This window comes from Anser brachyrhynchus, assembly GCF_964034855.1.
Source record: "Anser brachyrhynchus genome assembly, chromosome: 1".
Classification (NCBI taxonomy): domain Eukaryota; kingdom Metazoa; phylum Chordata; class Aves; order Anseriformes; family Anatidae; genus Anser; species Anser brachyrhynchus.
This window is the reverse complement of record NC_137694.1, coordinates 45206320-45228850: the sequence shown is the minus strand read 5'-3', so window position 1 is coordinate 45228850 and position 22531 is coordinate 45206320. Positions and strand designations below refer to the sequence as shown.

Sequence of the window (22531 nt, the reverse complement as noted above, 5' to 3'; positions counted from 1 at the left end):
AGATTGTATTAGAGTCTTCACAGTATGAAGAACACATTGGAAAGCAGTTCACTCTGTTTATTCTGGTTACACATAAGGGAATAGGGAGCCCCCTTTATGAACATATTTTTTTTGATCTGTGAACAAATCTCCACTATAACTCTAAATAAAAAGATGTATCAGTCTGTGCACGGGCTAACTTTTGCTGTGCAAACCTATCTCCATTCTTTGTACAGCTTGTTTGCCCTGCAATTACTCAGAATTCCTGTACTGCTCCCTACAAGCAGTACCATTTCTTAATGGTACCATTAAGAAAACTGATGCTCCAACTCCAGAGTGAAGTCACTGATTGCTGACTACAGAGACACTGCATAGCTACAATAAAGTGTCCCCTTGCAAACTGCAGGACATTCACCTGGCATGTCAAAGAACTGTTTGTTGAACCCTGACTGATGGTACACTGAGACAGTTGGCATTTCCTTCCTGAAATACTCACAGCAGTCTCATCTCATTCCATTGAAGATATTGGGATCTATTTTCTAGATAACAGAATAAAGTCATAGATGTCTCAGTCCCACCTCTGTGCATTTCTGATTTCTACTGATCACTTCCAAATCACAATTGTTTGTATTTATAAAGCACAGGAACTGGTCAAGTGTTCATCATCTCCTAATAGGTTTGCAGTATGACTTCTGTACAGACTGCATAAAAGCAGTTATTAGTTGGCATTCATATGCTTATGGTTATATAACCATATATGGTTATAACCATGGTTATAACATATGGTTATATATGGTTATATGACCATATACGGTTACATGGTTATGGTTATGGTGATGGCTATGGTTATAGAACCCTGAAAGCATGGACATTGCTAGTAACAGGCCATACAATTTGTACTGAGTTTGCAAGACCTTTTTGCTGAAGATTGTCAGGCTTAATCTGTCTGAACTTTTCTTCGTCTGTTTGCAGCCTTGTTTCACTTAGTTTAGCCGTGACAGTAATCTCTCTAACCAACCAGGTACATGGCTAATGTGCTTTACTACTGTTCATTTTTGTGTAGTATTTTGTGGGCTTATACAGACAACAGTAACAAGCAGTTACTCTGCGCACATCGAGATATTTGCAACTCCAACAGAATTATGTAGCATGCGAAATACAGGTCTGGTCCAATAGCAGACAGAAGCTTTGGGAAATACAGGCCTGGTCCAACAGGAGAGGCTTTGAGAAGTAGAGATATAGGATGTGGTACAGGAGTACTGTCACAGGACAATAACAGACATAGCACAAGTTTCGCACTGGAGACCCTATGGCTATAAACAACTCTCCTATTGTCACCTCAGTAAATGCAGATCTGGAGCTCGACAAAACTCATTTTAGGGGCAACAAAGAGAACAATGAAATAATATCTAACAAATGTAAAGGATACCATATATACTAAATTCAGATCTAACATGGAGCTGCAGACCAACACAAAAGAGAAAGGTGTAAGAGCAAGCAATCAAACATATAAAAATGACCCCCAAAAGTAATTTGATTCCCAGAGTAAGAAAGAAGATATCATCAATATGAACATCATATTTCTCCCAGCGAAGGACTCCAGAGGCTGACCGTTCACAACAAGCAACCCCTCCCCTCCACCAGAATGAAACCACTGACCTGAGGACCTAGAGGAGCAGTGGGAAGGGGAGCTGGAGAAGGATGTGAGTTAAGCATATGCATAACAATTTTAACTGCACTACTATTCTTTCTTCATCTGTAGCAATTAGATCTGAACTAACAATGGTTTCACTCTTAAGATTTGTTATACTAACAAGAAATTCTTGGCTGTATTTATATGTAAGGTGTGCCTCCCCTTTGCCCACAAGCAAGATTTTGAACATACCACAGTAACTTACCAATGTGCTCAATTCTGTCCCTGATGACTTCACATTGGTTTGGCCAGTACACCTGGGAAAACTGACCTACAGGTGCTAAGTCACACGGATTCGGCAGCTCCTGAAGATGGGGAACCTCTGCCTCTGAATTAGATGGTAGCAGAATCTGTTTTGCCCTTGGAAAAAGATCAGCACAAACAGAATCTGTAAGAAAGTGAAAGAACCCTTACATCAGTCTCTTTTGTTCTTTCAAGTGGAAACAGGCTGCACAGATTATCTACATGAAATTAACATAACTAAGCATGGCACAATAAAATTACATCCCAGTGAAACGTAAATGCAATGTTCTAGCCTATAAATCACACTGAATTTAAAAGTAGCATTGAATTAATTCATTAAACCACAGAGCAATGTAGCAAGAAATAGCTTACTTGGGTTCCTGCAGAAAATGATGGCACCTGTTATTATTACTGCTTTTATTACTAGCATATTATGGTAAGGTCTACAATCTCAATGCCTAAGCCAAAATCTGTACAGTGCAATATTGCACAAATACAGAACAAAGCTTACTCCTATAAAACTTATCACATGGTGTATTCAATAATGAGATAGTACTGGCTAGCATGACAGGAGAGGTAACAATCTGATGGTATCGAGAATTTTGTACATCTCCAGAGACATTTGGAAGAGGTGGGGGGAGCTTTTACTTGTACACAAGGAACCCTGTCAAGTCATGAGAAGTCACTTGAATGAAAACATGACAGGCAGAGAAAGGGTTTTGATAAAAAGCTAGTAATTTGAAGATTCGGACTAGTACTGTGTGCTGACCACTACACTGGCCAAAGTTAATTACTTGTCTTTGCCGCAGGTATGAAAGATTCCCTTCCAAAGCTCTTCCTCTGTCCTTACTACTACCCACTTTGGACAGACCAAAAGACAGGAGTTTGGCTTCATGGAAATTTTATTTTTTTTAAATTTGTTTTGGGTCTGAATCAGATACCAGCACCCACACGACTTATTTTACCAGAAACAAAATAATAATCAGCTTAGATCTGGTTTCTAGAACTACTTCTCACAACAAGCAAAAGAACACCATAACAAACAACAGCTCTTCATCTTAAGGATATGTTTCCAAGCATAGATGATACTACATGTGAAACATACATAAACTAAAAGCAAAACTGCTGAACTCATCTTTAAACTCTAGTTAGCTCTTAACTTTAACGGATACCTGGCTACTAAAATACCAAATCAGTACTTGGTGATCAAGGGCATGCTGCGGGATCGGACCGAGATAATCACTCACCTAGGTCAAGAACCATAAAGTGTGACTAGACCTAGCTCCAATTTAATTTACAGCTTGACAGTTATATGTGTACCAATATCTCCTCCCTTCCCCTTTCTTACCCACAGTGGTCTTACAGGGAAAATGTAGGGAAATAACTGGAAGGGTTCTAACCTGTAAGAACTGCACACTGCTGACTATCTTCTGCCACAAAGGAGCTATGGGAGTCTTCATCCTAAAAAAAAAAAAAAAAATACTAACATAAAATCAAAAGTCCATACCAGGACAGCTTGCTCCTTCTTATTTTCAGAGAGAAGAGCTACCTCTGCTTTGGTGTACTTTATCAATGGCTTGAAAAATAATTGGGCCAAGTCTGCACAGTCATTTACAGTGCCATTATTCCTGGCTGCCTCTCACAGGAGACATGCTTTCACTTATCCTGTTTCCCCAGTGCCTCTCTTGTGCAGTACTCGTATTCATACTGTTGGGTGAAAAGGTAGAAGAGAAAACTAACATAAAACAAAAATGTTTGGTTTTCAGCTACATTAGCTAGCCCTCTGATCCAGCTCATCATACAAGTCCGCTAACATAAGCGCAGGAGAGGCAATGGAAACCAATAGCCACAGTCCTTTTGGTGGCAACGCGGGTATATGCCACAATAATCCCAAAGCAATAATGACTAGGACAGGGAAATGAGGAACCTGACAATCAGTAAACAGAGGTTTAACACTTGGCAAAAATTAAACAGGAACCACTCTGCATCCAAGCTCCACACGGACCATGAAAAGCAATCAGCTATCCTGGGTTAAATTTGAAGCATATTGGCAAGGCAACACAGGGACAACAGCGTTTGCCCTCTGCTCTGTACTAAACACAGTGTTTATTTCATGTTCTTTCAATCTAGCCCCCTTTCATTAACACCATATTCAATTAAAAAACAAATTTCCTTCCTGTAATATGAGCGTTGTTAACATCCAATCTATTTCACAGCTGGTAAAAATACTCAGCTTTATTTATTGCTGCCATTTACACTTACTGCAGCTGCAAATATGACATGTGATTTCTAAAACTCTGCTAGTCCCATAGCTGATCGAGGGCTTGATTTTTACAGGTGAAGAACTGCAAACAGTTCACAAACCAAAGCACAGATATAACTAACGTGGAGGAGGTTTTACTTTGCTGACGACTGCTGCCAGCAGTACGCGAACTCCTGGGGAGCTTAGGGCAGGGCTTTGCATAGCCCTACACCCAGCGGGGCGCTAACATTCAATTTGCAACCGCGCTCCGTGATGCGCTTCAGGTAGAAGCGGTCTGTTACTGGGGCTATTTACTGCCTTCCTTCCCTTTAGCCGTTTCCAAGCGTTCAGCACACGACTGATTTTATTTTAACTGTCGTCGATGTCACGGCAGCCCAACAGTCGCGACACAGCACAGCTCGGAGCGGCGGGGCCGGCCACCTCTGGAGCAGCCGCAGGACCCTTGGTACCCGTCCTCCACGCGAGCTGCCCTTGCCTGCTGCTCCTCCGGGCCTTCCGACATGCTCCCGGGGAGCGGCCGCCGCCTCCCACCCCCGCACCCGCCGCTGCCGGCTCCCCGCAGGGCCGCGGCCGGGGCCCGGCCCGGGGGCGGCGCTTCCCCGGCGGCCTGGGCGAGCGAGGCCGCGCCGGGCCCGGGCGTCCCGCCCCGCTGCCGCTGCCATGGCAACCGCCCCGCTGCTCGCGAGAGTTCGGCGCGGAGCGCGGCCCCGCGCTCCCCCGGCGTGCCCTAAGATGGCGGCGTCGTGTCCTCGCGTGGCGGTGGGCGGGTGGCGGTGTAACCCCCCCCCCCCCGAGGAGCCCATTCGGGCACCGCGCGGGGCTGTGCGTGGAAAAGGGCGGTTTTTGGGTAGTTACCCTCTGCCCTTCGCGTCAGGGGGCATAATGAGCATGAAATATTGCAATAAAGTAAATTCAGTGTTTACACATCTCGTACGTGCATATCAACGAGTCAACAGCTTATGTCTCAGTCTCCTGTTAGCTGCAGTCCCTATAAAAGTCTCTGAGAAAGGAGATTTGAGCCATCATGTTTTCCTGCTTCTGATGATTGAAAACTGTTTTAACATATGATAAGCCCCTCTAGCGGCGCTACTGTGGGCACCAAGAAAACTACTGCAGCTTGGGCAAATAGCGGGAAAACTCGTGAAAGTAGCTTGAAAAATGATTCTCTTTTGTAGGCTGAAAAGTAATACTGACTGATCACTGTCCTGATACTTTCAGAACTGCTTTTTTTTTCTGTCTGAAATTGCCAGATGAATGATTAGATTTACTTCCCTTGTATCAGCACCAGTCTCTGTAACCTAACTGCAACACAAACCAAATAAAATCAACCATGTGCTCTTACTTCAGTTACTGACTTTTATTTCTGTCACTGCCGTACCCATCACCGCGGTCAGAGCCATGTTGTGTCGGGTGCCATGTTTCACTGAGCATCCCCCGGAGAGGCAAGGAGGCAAGGCAGTGAGGGACAGGCAAGGAGGCAGGACAGGACAGAAGGCAGAACCTAGGACGGAAACTGTGCCATAAATCCGTCCTGCCCACTGGGCAGCATCCTCCCTCACAATGAAACGAAATGTCCCCTCAACAAATGCGAGGTGCTGAGCTGGCAGTGCACAGCCTAAACCTTAGCTTGGGGTCTCCAGGAATTTTTGGGTACCTCCAGTGAGAAGTTACATGCTGTTATATTATTTTGTGGGGAAAAGGTGTTGGCAGCAACTTGATTTAAAATGTCTTTAAGCTTTATTTTACAGATAATTTCTCCATCTCGGTGTTAATTTGTTCCTGAATGAATCAAGGATGCTAGGATTTCAGGATGAGTGCAATAAAGCTGTGTTTGATACTGGAGAAACCGTTTTTCACAAATAGTTCATTTGGTTTTAAAATGTCTGTGCTGTCCTTCCTTAACAGAGCTTTATTTGCATTTGCAAAATGGAGTGGTAGGTGCTTTTTTGAGATCCTTGTGTTCACTTATGAGAAAGGTTTTTGTCGTGTATTCCTTTATGTTACTTTCTCTCCAGTGACACAATTGCCCCATAGTGCTTTGTGTTTGCAACTTCTTTCCCTAAAAATCATTTATCTCCAGAGGAACGGGGGAAAATGGGACTAACTTCCAAAGGTTTCTTTCGTCTGCTTTTACGAACATGGGAAGCAGCACGACCACAAGGTGGTAGCAGTCTGTAAGGAAGGGCGAGGAGATGCCGCTGAGGTTTGCTGACGGATCCGTGGGGCCAGATGCTGGCTGTGTGCTGTGCCATGGGGTGGAGCATTTGTAGGGTTCAAGCAGAGTTATTTTACATCCAGTTGCTGTTATCTTTAGTCATTTCACTTTGACCACTTTGAGCAATGGGCCATAACGCCTATGGTGTTGTATCTATGTGGGTTTGTTGGTCACCTGGGTCATAGCATCTTTCTTGTTAGCTGTACAGCCCCATAGGCTGGTGTCACAGGGCTTGGTCAAGGATGCCAAGTGCAAATTGGTTTCAAAATTGCCAGCTTAAGCTAGCATCTTGGTTTGTGTGCTGCCATGCCCAAGGCCCTGGCTGGCCGGTGCAGTCAATCTACTTTCTGTCTCTCATAACGGTATCCAGAATGGCATGGCCCCAGGTTGCACATTGCCTCCTGCGTATTCCTTCTGCCAGCTCAGATCAGTTCAGAGTAATGTAACGGGTTAACTTCATACTGCCTGTCTTTGTAAGAGATCAGACATCATTCAGCCTCCCAGGCTGACATAAAGTTCGCGTTGATAGAAGGTGACAGTAAAAACCCCATCATGTGCTCTGTCTGTTTTAACAGAAATGCAGTCATATGCCCACACGTGATCAAGATTAAATATGTGCTGCTGAGTGATCTGGCAGTGTGCAGAACCATATTAATGTGCATGAAACCACAGTTTCAGGAAAAAAAAATCTTCTGTTGCTCCTGTTATGAGAGAAAAGAAGAGAAAGAGTAGCCTCTGGCAGATTACTGGGGTAGACAACTGCAAGGATCATTTCAGTGTGGGTTACAATCATCAGAAGAAATACATGAGGTTGTTCTGTAAATTATTTCACTGTGGATTCTGGGAGAGTTTAACCTTTCTTGATGCATGGGAATTAGGGGAAGGTGTGTGAGGTCTGGCAGCACCAACATATTTCCATTCTCTGTCTGCTCTACATCATACTTGAGTGAAGTTTTTGGATGTGAATAGGACTCAAAATAAAGGCAACATTCAAAGTACAACTTTATAATGTTAATTTAGCTTTGCAGTGAAGATAAGCCCTTGGGTGCCAAAATCTTGCTGCATTCCTATGTACAAATGCTAGTTGTGCTGTGAATAGCAACAGTTTCATTTAGACATGTCGTGCTCAGACTGAATGCTCAGACGCTGCAGCACGCAGCTTAAATCTTGTAAAGAAAAAAAATGTGTCAGTACTAGTAGGGACTTGCATTCATTGTCATTTGCTTAGTGAGAGCCATAACCCGTAGCCTAAGCTGTTGTTTCCTCCATGGAGCCCAGCTTTACTCTTGTGCAAGTCTTTCCCTTCAGTGCTAATGATTTAATCACCCATTCTTTGCTCAGTAAGACCCTGTCCCTGGAGGCAAAGAAGTGAAAAAATGTCAGTTCATGTTGCACAAGATGAAATCATGATTTGTATTAGGTCTGTTTCACCCGGTGCTGCAAACCTGCACAGATGCTTTAAATTTCTCTTGTTTTAAGTGGCGCTATACTTCGTGGTACAGTGCAATGTGGTTATGTTAAACATGGTGCAGAGGAGTTTCAAAATAACTCATGTCCTGAATTGACCCAATTCCCTTCATACTTGTTTTTCCTTGGCCATAGTATGGTTTACAAAGTGATAAAATGCTGAACTGAAGATAGCTGCCCAATTTGTTTTTCTCATACAATTGTTGATATGTTTTTCTAGTTCTGCGTGACTTAATTTCCATGTTTTCCTTTTATTCCACAATTCTCAAATGTGTACACTCGCATTTAACAGAAACTAAACTGGTTAAGAATACATATGCCAGCCACTTTTAGCTAATTAAAAATTACGCACTCTCTAGTTATTGTGCAGCTTGCTCACTTACAGGATTTAGCAAATCTCTATGAATTTTTACAGGTATTTGAGAAGGTCTTAGTCGACCAATCTCCATTAAATCTGTTTGTTTCCTCTTTCTTCTTTACAGTTCTTTCCAGATATTTTTTTGTCTCAGGCTGCCTCAGGAGAGTCACGTCACCAGCTTCCAGTACTGTTTTTTGTGTTTGTGCTCAATTTTATTTATTTTTCTTTCTTTCTTTCTTTTTCTTCCAGCTCCATCTCTAATAAGTCTCCTGAGCTTTCTTTGAAAATTTCATCTGCAACTCCAAATAAACCCTTCTGTATCTCTGATGCTTCTATTTTGATTAAAAAGCCAAGTGACTGTTCTAAAGATTGAACAAATTACTTTTGAAGATACGTGGAGACAGGTACTCAACACACACCTGAACTCAAACCTGGTGTACAGAAAAGTAAACGCATTATTTTAAGCTTTTTTTCTGCCTTCATTAACAAATTGTTCTGAAACTGTTGTAATGGTTAAGTTCCTTCTTGTGTTTACTGAGTAAAAATGAGTTCTGTACAATTTTTCATTAGAGAGGGTATGTTTCTTTCCTCTTCCACTCCCCTCAAATCCTCTGGTTCTTGTATATATATATAAAAGTTTTCCCACATTCTTGGGAAATATTTCTAATATTTTTGTTACTTCATTCTCGTTCAAAGACTTGGCTGAAACTCTTGAGACGTTGAAACAACCTGACATCACCCAAAAAGAAACCTGAAATGTCATGGTACAAGCTTGGCCTTGGAAAGTCAGAAAGTTTGTGAACAACAGTATACGCCCATTTTTAATACAAGTTCTTGCCCAAATCATGTCACTGTGTTCCAGTATAACCCCTTGAGAGAAATGGGCGATTGGTGAGAACCCTGTGAAAATGGTAGGGAAGAAAAATAAAGAAAGAAAGAAAACGGGCAAAGACCATGGACTGATCTTACTGCTCTTGCACACATTCTCCAGGGACCGGGAGTGTCTTATTATATGGTCATACAGTGCTTAGCACAGCATGGCTTTGAACCCTGCTAAGGGTTTTTGGATGTTTTTGAATACCAGTCAAAACTATGCCGTTTAACTGACGGTTATTGTAGTCCTTTGAGAATTTGGCTTGTTCCCACAGGTTTTATTTTTGTCTGCATTTCCCAGCTACGTATTGGTGTGACTGTTGCTGTCACTATTGTACCAGGATGGATCCTCACTGAATTCAGGACTACTTTATTTTTGGATTCAGAGTGTGATGCTCACCTCCCATCATGTGTGTGTGGCTGTGTCTGAGCGAGGCACCTTGGCTTTCCTCCTCAGTCCACAGAGGCTGGTCAGTGTGGCTGAGCCATCTCATGACGAAAGAGATACCTGCATTTGGTTACACAGGTATTTCCTAAACTCAGGTGGCTTTATTAGCCAGATCCCCCTTGGCAGCTGTGCTACACATACTTGAAACTGGGAGAGACGAATTCCATCCTGACCTCTACCATGCTGCTGCTGTCACTTGGCACAGAAAGCCGGTGTGTGGATGGATGCTGCCTAACCCGGCCCCAGGCAGAGCCCTGGGGGCTGCGAGCCCGGCCCAGCAAAGGGGCTGTTGTCCGTTTCTCCCCAGTCTGTGAGTCTCTAACCAGGCCCGCAGACTTGGCCGCATCTGGGGCAGAGCATGAACTCCAGAGCGCACAACAATCCCTCTTCCCCTCGGTCACACCTTCTCTCCCACGCTGTCCTGCCCTTCTCCTTGGCTCGTATCTGCTGCAGTCCCCAGCGCTGTGCCTGTGCCTGCACAGGCTTCTGCCCATGCTGCCAGTTCATTTGCTGGTTTCACTGTGGGTTTTTTTTTCATTTTTTTTTTCTTTTTTCATTTTTTTCCTGGATATTTCTAGTTTCTTTCTAACTACTGGGGTCGAAGAAGTATGAGAAATTCCTTCCTCAGCTTTTGAATTAGCTTAAAGCATAAGACGAGTGGCATTGGGTCAGCCCAAGGGTTCACAGCTTCTGATGGCTGCCAATAGTCAATGCCGGGGAAAAATGCAGGGTAAGCGATGGTGGTGCTTCCAGCCTGCAGAGGTCTGGCTCAAGGGCTTTTTAAGTCAGAGAAATTGTCTTTGAACCTAAATAAATGAACTTTGACAAACAAGACAGCAGCACGGCGGTGGGGCTGAGGTTGGCATGTCTAATCCTTCCTCTCCCTTCCTCGCTCTTGACTGAACATTGCTGGCTCTCTCAAGCTTCTGTGGCTGTTTTACTTGGGGGTTACTTACAGGAAATGACTCCATTACTTCTGATTAAAAAAAATAAACTTTTTTTTTCTTTTTTCTTTTTTTTTCTCCAGAGCTATAACTTCATAGAAATTGGCTGTAGTCATAGAGTAAAGAAGCAGTTAATGAAAGTGCTGCAGTATGCGGTGATAAGGCCCCTGTGGCATGCCAGCGGTCACAGGGCTGATGCATCTCCATCGTGGTACAGGGACAGCGAGTTTGAGACTTGCACTAAAGATTGTTTCCAATTTGATACTCATTCATCCAGGGCATGGACTCGCTGAGAAAACCGGGCTCTGAAGAGCCTTGTAACAAGAACTTCTTTACTGAAAGGGTTGTTAGGCATTGGAATGGGCTGCCCAGAGAAGTGGTTGAGTCACCATCCCTGGAGGTCTTTAAAAGACGTTTAGATTTAGAGCTGAGTGATATGGTTTAGTGGAGGACTTGTTAGTATTAGGTCAGAGGTTGGACTTGGTGATCTTGGAGGTCTCTTCCAACCTAGATGATTCTGTGACTCTGTGATTAGGAAGCCCTCTGAAAGGTGCAGTCAGAAGTCAGCTCAGAGAGTACACCCCCAAGTTGTAAAGTACAAGCTGATCAGAAGAAACAGTGCAACACCAGAAACAGTGACCAACTTTACAAACTGGCACAGAAATGGGGGAGGTGGTGGGAAAGGCTGATGGGGAAAGATTTTCTGGGGTGGGAAAAGTTTAGACACCTCTTTTATGAAAGGAAAGATATACAGACAGTATATGCTTACTGATGGCAAGCTCTGATCCTACAGCACTGCATCAAGAAACCAGAGCATTTAGAGACCAGCTGTCCTAAATGAGTACAGCTTTAAGGAACATGAGCCTGAATTTGTTTCCACAGTATGCAGTGACAGCCTAAAACCAAACTCTTTTGAAGTGATCCCATTGGTTTTCAGTCTGCTTTCCTATCTGACTCAATCTGAGAATGTCACCAAGTGGTCCCCGGGTGGAATGGCGAAAACATTATTTTGTTATGAATTCTTGTACCTGCTGTATTTCTAATGTACTGTCCTTAACATGGGCTGTCATATGCTGCTGCTCAAGAGCATGGGAAATCTTCTGTTATGCTGTTTTATTTCTTTATGCAAGCATTCTCTATCTCTAGAATGTATGAAATACTCAATATCCCTCAGGTGATTTCTGAAATAGCACATAGGTGTACTTTGTAGCTCCCATGTCCTGGAGCCAGCTCCAGGCAAAGCTGGAACAGCAGTGCGGTGCTGTGCAGAGATTGCAGTTCGGACCTAGAGAACAGTACAGCAGTTCCACTACTGACTCCATCCCTCCTCAAGGAAAATTAGCTGGCCAGGCTGCTTTGCTAAGACATTTGACTGTTTCCCAGTCCAGAGCTATTTTTGTTGGGCATTAACTCTGCAATCTTTACACCCAGTTCTGTTGTACAATGCAGATATGCTCTGTTGCCTGTTTCTGCACTAAACGGATCCATGGTATAACAGACAACATGACAAATGTTAACCCAGCAGAGGTTATTTTGGTCTGTCTGTTGTGAAATAGTTGTACCCAGATTAGGACAATGCGGAGTAGATCTGGTGACACTTAATAAGTCAAGAAGATCCAGAGCTGGTGGGGTAAATCAGCACATCAGATTTATAATGTGGAAAGAAATAGTTCAATAATGTTCCTACTTCTAAGATGAAAGCAAAGCTCCTTGACTCGGAGAAATGACAACAGCTCAGATAAAGTAGGACTAGGAAAGCGATGAAACCACTGCACTAGCTTTAAGCTAACTGGCATGAATGCTGGGGAAATATGGACTGCAAAATGCTGCTGGGAAGCTATATAAATTCACCATAGTTTCATGCTTCAGGCAGCTGAAACACTTGTAATCCAGAAAGTGGTATGTATGAAGCAAGTTCCTGCTCTTCAGGTGGGCTCGTGGACTTTCATAGACCACCTCCAATCTTGGATGATGTCTTTTATCTTTTTCCAGTAAGCTTCCAATTGAGCTATTTTTCTAATGGGGTGTGAGTTCCTGCCCATCAGATTAAAGCACAGTGACAAACATCTTGCTTGCCTTGGTTGTTTTTCATGGTTCAGAACTATTTAGAAATAGTTCATGGAGTCCCTGGGGGCTACAGACCACAGGCTAAAAATCACTTAATCATTCTCTTTTTCCCGGTGCCATGCAGATTCCTAGGACACAGCATCTCTTTCAGCAGAAAGACCAGAGTGATACATCTACAAATGCAGTAGTAGCTCATTGGAGGCAGAAGGCATGTTTTTTAGGCCAGATCATTGGGGAGTGTATGGCAAAAGGAACCTGGTAGAGAACAAAAGGACTAAGTGATACTTAGTGTATGATACTGAATTATTTTTTGTTCATTTATTTTTGCATTTGAAACTTTTCTTTGGGTGGCAGGGTGAGGTGATGTAAGGTAAGGTGAGGTAATTGAGTTTATAGGGTAGAAAATACTGGTTAGATTTACTCTCCTGTGGCTAGTTTTATTTTGACTTGTCATTAGGAACAGTCTGTGGCTGTTTCTTTCTTCTTCAATTGTATTTTTAACTTCTGGCAAAGTCACGCAGTCTTGCAGATACTTATATTTATAGACGTCAGAAAAAATAAATAAAAATAAGCTATTTGTATCTCTGTGCTTCTGTCATTCAAAGTCATGCCTGTGACTTCCACTGACCTAAACAGGACAAAACAGCTGGTTTTTTTTAAAGCTATGGAGAGCTCTGACAATACTTGATAGTGCTAAAGATATGAAAGATACGATGTATTTCCCCCAAAGCCCCCTGCCTTTGCTTCCAGTAAGAGTAAGTTCTTATTTATGGGACAGCTGTGATGAGATGAAACCCGTGCCATAAGACAGGTCTTCTTCAAGTTAGTCTGTACCAGCAGCTGGCCTTTACTGTAGAAGGAATCACTGCTTCTGTTTAGTGATAATTTGTTCTGAGATACACCTGCATCATTGTGGATGAGTGTCCCAGCCACCCTGTCCTGCTCCTGGCCCCAGACACTACGGTGTTGGTCCCCTGGCACACAGTGGGGTGAGCCGTGGGAGGTAGCGGTGCTGCCTACACTCCACATCCAGAGGTCAGGTGTCACTAAACCCACGGTTCCTCTTCCATCAGCTTTTGAAAACTCTCTGAACGTCTCTGTGGAAGAGGAACTTCCTTGTGTTTCGGTGCTAGTAACAGGAGGCTCTGTGTGAGGATGCAGCATGCTATCACCTGCCAGCTGAGGCTTTGCAAGCCAACTGTTGTGCTGTGGGGCAGTTCTGGCAGCTCTCCTTTCCTCACTTCCAGCTGCACTTGTGCGGTAACAGACAAACAGCTGAAGGCTGGAAGATGGCAAAGGGTAGTGGGATGGGTTAGTGATGCTCTCATCACTGGGGTCGTCTTTCCCTGTCACAGCCTCACTCGGAACAACGTCGCACTGAGGCCTGAGAAACAAGCTTGGCCTGATGAGGCTCTGTCAGAGTTTGTAGCTTTTAACAGCCTCTTAAAGAATACCATTGTTGTAAGAGAAGTTTTCTGGCATTTGTGGATTTAAAAATTCCAATAAAAGTAAGTGGGAAAACATACCAAAGTCACCCTTATTTTCTGTATTTATAGCTCCAGTTCTCACAATACGCCACAGATATTGCTGTCTAACCATACAAGGCTGTGTCCTCAGTAAGAACATCTCTGTGTTAAGAAAATTGCCCTTGAATTTGGCATGGCCAGGACTTGAGTGCTCAGCATAGTATATGTGTGTGTGAACAGTGCACAGTGACCCTTGAAAGAACAGCAGACAGAACTAGTACAAGCACATGGGGAGCCCCAGGAGAGCAGGACATGTTTGCCAGCCACTGTCATCATCCTCCAAAAGGAGCTTAAAGGAGGCAGTTATGTACAGTGGATGGGGAACAAGAACTGGAGAAGGTGTCCACTCACATCATTGCAGCCTTGTAGCCTCCAGCACTGGAACAAAAGTCAGGTCCCAGGCTTTGCTTACAGATATTGACAGCAAATTCAAGAGGTGGTTTTGCTTCTGCAGCTGGACTTTGCTCTGAAGGAATAGGGGTGTTCTTTACCTTCTTGTTATTTAAGCTGTATTTGCTATAAATGAATTATTAGTGCCTTTCTGATTTGATCCTCACAGAAATCTGCATTTCTCCCTCTGATTCTGCTGTCTTAGATGTGGACCCTGCCTTGGATACCTTTACCCCACCTTGAGCACCCACGGTTTGTCCTATATATGTCTTACCACCCTTTCCGAGGCAGTAAATCCCCACCACAGCCTTGGTTTAGGTAATGCGATGTGTTATATGAAATGGTCTTCTGGTTTGCCATAGCTGACTGAAAGGTTAAAACAACAAACTACTTTGTCCTGTCTAAATTGTTCCTTCTTGCTGGTTACCTCACGGAGGCTAGGACCATTGCATCTCTTGTCATACTAAAGATCGAAACCCCATTGTTTCAATGAGTTTAGCTGGATTTTACTGCTGTGATCAGCTGCTGGGCCTTGGGAGAGCCCAAGGATGATGCTGTGAGAGGTGGTGCCTTGAACAGGAAATGTGGAAAAAAGACTGCTTGCTGGGAGAAAACGGAGTTCCTTGAAGCGGGGCACACAATGACACCTGAACTTCTAAGGCCCCAGAAAATGGCCTTGCTATGGGTTAAATAAGTGTCTGGGAACTCAAGGCTCAAGGTCAGTTTTCAGCAGCAGAGGTTCTGACCCTGTGTGCAGGGGAAGGTCATGAAGCATTTATCTTTTATCTTGATACTACTGGAAGGATGCAGTAATTATTTTATCTGCCCACAGGAACTTTACTAACCCAATTTCCGTAACTTACACTAATTACCACCATGTCCTATCTCAATACTTGGAACAGAGGCTTTAAGTAACACAGACATAAAAACAAACAAACAAACAACAACAATAACAACAAAACAACTTCCATCTAACACTTATTGCAGTGAATTGTAACTATATTTAAAGGTAGAATATCTCCTGACCTCTCTAGCTGAGGAAGGATTTAAAGCTTTTAATATTCTTTGAGCAATATTCTTTGAGTCGTAACATGGAACCCATCATTTGCTGTTGAGTGTAACTAGCCAAACAATGAATGAACACAACATCCTCTGCTTTGGGGCACCAAGAATATGAGAAGTAGGAAAACTTTTCTTTTGCCAGCATACTACTGTCTCTTCCAAGGCAAACATCAAGGAAACTTGCAGTTGACAAGTGACAGCAAGCAAAATTACTTTTTTTTTTTTTTTGTATTCTGAGAAACATGAAAGGAGTCACTTCTATTTATTTCTTTATTTGATTTGAACAGACTTACTATGTGAACTCCTTGCCTAAGGGTTCTGTGGGTCGTAAAGGTTTCTGTAGGTTCAGAAAGTGTCTGGACTGAGTTGTGAAGGAAAAATATACTAAGTGCTATGAAACACAAGGACATCAACTCTGGCTCAGGATGTCCTGGCGTGTAAATCACTGGAAGCTCCATGATCATGTTAGTGCTATACTGCTACACGTTGCCACCTTCTTGTATCTTCTCCTTTGCATCCATTACTGGCCACAGCTGGAGACAGAGTATTGGGCTGGAGGGATCTTTTGTCTGATTTGGTAGAGACACTTCTGTTATGCTTTTCTGATGTTTCTGATAGAAGATGGACATACAGAAGACAGCAACAAGAAGACTTGTTCCATAACAACAAGCTAGAAATTTTGCAGGGCCTATGTCAGAGTGATACTGTTATAATGTACGTGCTAATCTCCATTTTCCTGAAGACTTTTGGTGTGCATCTGTAGGGACATAAAAGCTATCATATCTAAGCACAGCTGTTGCTCATGGGCTCCCACCAGTGCACCAATGAGTAAGGATGGGTGACAGACTGTCAGAGCCACCTGGGATCATCCTGTGTGTCTCTGGCTTGAAAACTTCTATAGTGGTCCTGCACAAGAGCACTGAACTGCCTGAGCGACAGATGTAAGCCAGAACATATATATCTTCATCCCCTGTTATGCACCCTTGATTTGATGATCTACAAGGCACAGATCACATGGAAAATTGTTTCTGAGGTTCTTTATTTCCTCTGTCAGAAATGAGCAATGTGATTCTTATCTGAAATTCTCAAACAACAGTTTCCAGCCACCGGATCTGATTTTACTTTTGCTGCTTGGAAGAAAACCTCCTTTTTTATCTGAAACTTCTTCCTATGAACACATTGCCAGGTCTGAACAAATGGCCTTTTAACCATCTTTTTAGTAAACCAAACAAGGGTTATGGATCCATGATAGAAAGTAATGAAGCCATTTCAGGTTACTAAATACTACTCAGCAGCTGAACTGCAGTGATGGGTTGTGTGCGTGCTCTGAGCTTGCTGCAAGAAGAAAGGATAAATGCAAGCATAAACCACCATAAACTGTTTTTTATTGGGCAATTGGAGCAGCCAAAGAGGTCACCTTCTCTAACTCAGTCGATGAACAGTAACTTTTGGAGCTACAACAACTCCCTTGCTTTGAGCGTGTAGCTGAGCGCTGAGCTAGTTTACCCTCTGTGTGTGCGTATTCTGTGTCTCATCACAAATCTCGAGGGACTAAAGGGGCCCTGGAGACAGATTTATCTTCTCATTTTTAAACAGTGTCAAAATGAAGATGCATAAAGGGCACTGAATGGCTTTTGTACTGTAGTATAGCTCCCAGCCACAGTTCCAGTTTTGCAGCAAACCAGGAGATTTGCACTATTGGGACCACTCGGGACCTTTATTTGGTGCCCAGAGAGAAATTCCAGGCAGTCCCCACAGTTTGACTTTTCTCAGTCCTTCAAAAGAAGTGATTTAAAATTTGCTGTGTAATTGAATTATTATAACTAGCAGCAATTTCCTCCTGTTTGCAATTTAGTTCATATTAAATTTGTCTCCATCATTTTTGTCTGCATAAACTTGGGAATCTTGTTTTTAATTGACTAATTTAGATAGATCAAGAGAGAGGATTCTTCTGGGAGTAGGCACCCGAAGGCTCCAAACTTCTCATCTTGAATCACCATATCAGCCCAGGCCAGGGTAGTGAGGATAAGGAAATCGTTCCTTCTGTAGGGTTTATCAAGAATATCTTGGCATTAGCGTAGCTCTATGTTCAGGCTAAACACTGCTTGAAATTCTTGTGAAAGCAGAATTTATATAGAGAGATATGGAGAGGCTACATGTGCGAAGGATATAAAACCATAGCACTTTTTCAGTGAGGTAATTCAGTGATTTGCAGTGGGTTGGTTTTTATTTCTGGAGCCTGACCTGAACCAAAGCCTGTGGAAGTCAGTGGAAAAGCTCCCAAGAGACTTCTGGCTTTAAGTCAAGGAATTAACTTGTATGTCTTAGTGCCGTAGGATATTATTGAACTAAAGAGCTTATTAAGATTAAAAATGGGATTAGGCATTAACAGGAAAGTATGCAAAGAGGTTACATGACTGGGATAAAGCTGCAAAGCTTTATTCTGCCTTTCAGCGAAATGGTCCCAGAATGTAGCCAAGGAAAAATAATTGCACATCATAGTATTAGGCACAATGAGGTGTATCTTATATCTTCCAAAGTGGAGAAATCTAGCACTAAAGGTAGGATGTGGAACTAAAATCCCACAGGTTTATTCCAAGTAACAGTTCTTGCTCATCAGTGCAATGAAAATGTCTCATGCAACTTGGTGCTGCTTCTTTTGAGCCTTGCATTTTTGCTTTTTATTTTTTCTGAATGAGCTTTTCTCCCTTAGCTCCTAGGAAATCAGCAAAGGACTCCCAGTACTGCGGGGAAGAACCCTTCAGAATGGGCAGACACTGGAGGAAAGAGGGGCAGGGAGGGAGACGGAGAGGGGGAGCAGCGAGCACAGTGCTGGCGGCTGATGTGTGGGGATGAGACCCCACACCTCAGCTTGACGGAGGCTAGCTTTGGGCTGCTGCTTACTGTAGGTATGACTGCAGCGTGCTTCCTTAGCTCATGGTGAAGGGGGGGCCACGGGCACTCGGGTGGCTCTCCCTCTCCTGCAGCGGTGCCTGGGTAGCAGGCGGTGGCGGCGGCCATTTGGTGCCTGCAAAAGGTCATGGGCAGGCACAGCCGCCTCTCCCTGAGGGCTCGCTCGTGTACATCTGAGACAATGGCTCCTGTTTTTCTTTCTTTCTTAATTTCTTTCTTTTGGTCTTTTTTTTTTTCTTATTTTATTTTTATTTTTTGTTTCCATAGAAATAATGAATCCTGACAGGTAACAGGGAGCAGTGGTGAAAGCTCATCTCCAACATTTTTCTTACATCATATGAATGTCTTTCATTTCTCTACTGGTCTATTTATGTCTTGTTATCGGAAGCTTACAGATGGCTGCTAAATAGAGCTACCTGTGTATTTAGCTTTGCTATTGTAATGACAACATACATTTGGCTGAAGAGTGTGGCTGGAAGAGTGGCTGAGGAGTGGCTGGAAAGTTGCCTGCTAAAAAAGGACCTGGGTGTGCTGCACATGAGCCAGCAGTGTGCCCAGGTGGCCAAGACAGCCAATGGCATCCTGGCTTGTATCAGAAATAGTGTGGCCAGCAGGACCAGGGAAGTGGTTGTCTCCTTGTACACGGCACCGGTGAGACTGCACCTCAAATATTGTGCTCAGCTTTGGGCCCCTCACTACAAGGAGGATATTGAGCGGCTCAAACATGTGAAGAGAAGAGCCATGAAGCTGGTGAGTGGACTAGAAAACAATAGTTGTGAGGAGACTGAGGGAAGTGGTGGTGTTTATTGTGGAGAAAGGAGGCTGAGGGGAGACCTCATCACTGTCTACAACTACCTGAAAGGAGATTGCAGTGAGGAGGGTGTTGGTCACTTTTCTCCGGTGGCAAGTGATAGGATGCGAGGAAGTAGTCTCCAGTTGTGCCATGGGAGGTTTAGATTGGATATTAGGAATAATTTCTTTACAGAGAGGGTGGTCAAGCACTGGAATGGGCTGCCCAGGGAAGTCCCAGTCCCTGGAGGTTTTACAAGTTGTGTGGACATGGCACTAAGGGGCATGGTGTAGTGATGGGAGTCAGTAGGTCAGGCTGATGGTTGGACTTGATAATCTTGAAGGTCTTTTCCAACCTAGACTATTCTATGATTCTATTTCATATGAAAAACAAACTTAGACTCTCTGTACATCACTATTGCATAGCTTGCAAGAAAGCCATAATGGTGATGGCCGGAGAGACTGCCCTGCCTCCTGCTGGAGTTACAGCTGATCCATACCAGATGTTCTCTGCAGGGGATTCTTGGATGCTTTTTACAGTCCCATTGCAAATGTCCTGAGTAACAGAGCCCTCCCACTTCCCATGGGACAAGAGACCAGCTTTCCCAAGGAAGGCATTTTTTAAGACTTCCTGATAACATCTACTTAAAATTTTGCTTATTATGTTCAGATAGGTTTTCCCTTGGGCCATCCTAGGTAACATTTGCCCTCCTTCATTATCTACTTACAGAGGGGAATCACAACTCCACTTGTTTTTTTTTTTTTCTAGGGGGCTGTGCATGCCGGAGCAAATTCCCTGCTTTCTGTAGAGTCCTTACAACTCCATTCCCTCTTCTTTCTATCTGTATGTTTCTTTACTCTCCCTCCCCTTTTCACATTAGCTTGAAATGCTTAACAGTTTATTGGCCCCTGTCCTCAAAATGCCTGGGCCTGAATGCAGCTTTCTGCTTGAGGATGCTACAGTGTTAAGCTCCTCTCAGGATTTTCATAACATAGCTCCTTGTGGTGCTATTTCTGTACACACAGTCTTAGCCCAGAATTGCTTTGTTTGCTTACCATATTTGATTCCAATTGCCGACTTGTTTTTCCCTTGCTCTTGTTTGGGCCTGGTGCTTACCAGAACTTCTGATCTGTGTTTGAAAGGTCTGTTCCCTGATGCCTGTATCTGTGTGTTCCCCATCCTGACTGTTTGTGTGACCTAGTCATATTACTAGCATTTTCAGGACCCTTGTCCTGCATCTCCACAGCCCCCCCTTGCTACTGAAGTTTGGTATCCAGGGGCTGAAATATCACACTGGTTTGGAGATCAGGCTTAATACTAACTCATTAATTCCCAGTGATGCATTTACAAATTGTCTAACATGGAAAGACCTTGAGCCCAGTGAGGGTTTCTTGTAAAACTTCAACTTCTAACACCAGATTTAACACTCTTTGTTGTTTCTCATGTTGTTGGCTTGAGGCTGTTTTTCTTCCTTTATTCTCAGACCTGCAGCCCCGCTGGTGCAGACAGATGCAAGCTTGCTACGCCTGTGCCAGCAGCTGCCTGGATGGTAAGGTGTACAGGATGTCTGCTGGACAGGTTCAAGATGACTGGTATCCAGCTAGCTTGTGAGATGAGCAGAAAGAGCTTGCCTTCTCTTTGTGCCTAGAGAAACCAGCGTGGGGTTTTGTGGAAGCAATGTGTGTTTGTGCTTGAGGTCGCTTGGGAACCCCTGTGTGACTGAGGAACTGGCCCTGTCTCCTATCTGCCTATAACCTGCTGTGTCCCTCTTCACCCCCTGTAAGCCTGCATAGATCACACTTCCAAGAGATGTTTGCTAACAGCTTACGTTGGAAAGGGCGTTAACAGTCCAGGGATCTCCATCCTTTGCTCCTTCTAATGTTTCAGTCCTCACCAGAGGTAGGGGGAAACAAAAAACAGGCTATTGAGATCTTCATATGGGTCTTTTCCTAGTAACACAAGGCACCTGGCTGTGGTGGGCTGCTGTTGGAGCTGATTTAGACTGTCCTTACGTGGGGAACATCTGCTCGTATTCTTGAAGAAATCCTTCTTTCCTATGCACATTTCTTATGCTCACTGCTGTCTGAACCAAGCTCTGCTGCCAGTGCTCCCCTGGCTAAAGTCACACTCTTAACAGGATAATGAAATTCATCTCTTTGTGCTCTCTGGTCTACCATCAGGACCGGCTGGTGTATGTTGCATACATGCTGGTGATTATGATGCTCATTCACCCTGTTTACAGCTTCGGAAGTGTGGGAGAGACCCTCAGAAAAATGCTGGAGACAAGGAAGTGTTTGCAAATGCCTGAAGGCAATGAGCCTTCATAGTGGAAGTATCAGTTTCATCCAGCGGGGCTAGCAAGGGGCAAAAATCCACCACAGGGATTTTTGTGCTAGACTCCAGGAAAGGGAAGCACGTAAAAAATAGGAGTGCTTTTTAAAGATATGCTAAATGTTGCCACTGGTAGATTAAAATCCTATGTGCCCCCAGTATAGGAACTTCAGCTCTCCCCAACCTACTACAGGTGGTTGGCAGATGGTGTGGAGAAGCCTGGGAGCTCTAAGTGCTCACTGCCTTGGGCAGGCAGGACAACCTCTGGAGGTGGCCAACATCAGTGCACTAAGCTTTAACAGCTTTAACAGCTCTTTTTTTTTTTTTTTTAAGAGCCCTGCTTTAACAACCCTCATTGTTCCTCAGATGTCCGAGCTGAGGCCTTGGATCTTACCGTCTGAGCGAGATCAGATTGAGAGAGGGTGAGACTCACTAATGAGTAGCTGCAACCAAAAGCAAGGACAGCGGTATTTTGAACACCAAGACACAATGTTAAGAACTCTCATAAATCAGGTACAGGAGACATCAAAGTAGTGAGAACATTAATTTTTCTAGCTCTCAGAATCCCAATTATAAAATAGAAAAATATCCCCCACAACACACAAGGATATTGTCAGAATACATTTTTCAGTGTACCACGCCATCTTGATCAATACCATAGGAAAATGAGATAGTGGCTTGATACTGAGGTACTGGTTTGCAAATTGTTAAATTGTTGTAGGATGGGATCTTGCAATGAGCATCTTCAGGTCTGAAGAACCCAGCTCACATTGAAGATTTTTTTTTTTTAATTGGTATTCCTGAGGTGATTTAGATACTTTGTGGGAGGAAAAGCAATACACATGTTTCTAGCTTTTCCCAAGGTTAATGCTTCTTTTTTTTTTCCAGACGTTTGAGTTTATTTAACTGTTTCACTAGAGACAGAAACAGAGGTCAGCGAGGATAGGACTCATCTTTGAGGGCACTCTT

At 43.6% G+C, this 22531-nt stretch overlaps 1 protein-coding gene across 2 annotated transcripts in view; it reads right to left on the bottom strand.

Annotated features, from left to right (window-relative positions):
- AGBL3 (AGBL carboxypeptidase 3) overlaps positions 1-4736 on the bottom strand; it is a 28252-nt gene extending 23516 nt beyond the window's left edge. The window contains exons 1-3 of one of the 2 annotated variants that reach the window (XM_080595567.1): positions 3921-4736; positions 3316-3376; positions 1878-2060 (exon numbers count right to left, since the gene is read on the bottom strand). In XM_080595567.1, coding sequence (XP_080451693.1) covers positions 1878-2060; positions 3316-3376; positions 3921-3923 — 247 coding nt within the window. In that variant the 5' untranslated portion in view covers positions 3924-4736. Of the gene's footprint in view, positions 1-1877; positions 2061-3315; positions 3377-3920 lie in introns of those variants that run through there. The other variant, XM_080595568.1, reaches the window with a different exon arrangement.
- Positions 4737-22531: the final 17795 nt, after the last annotated feature.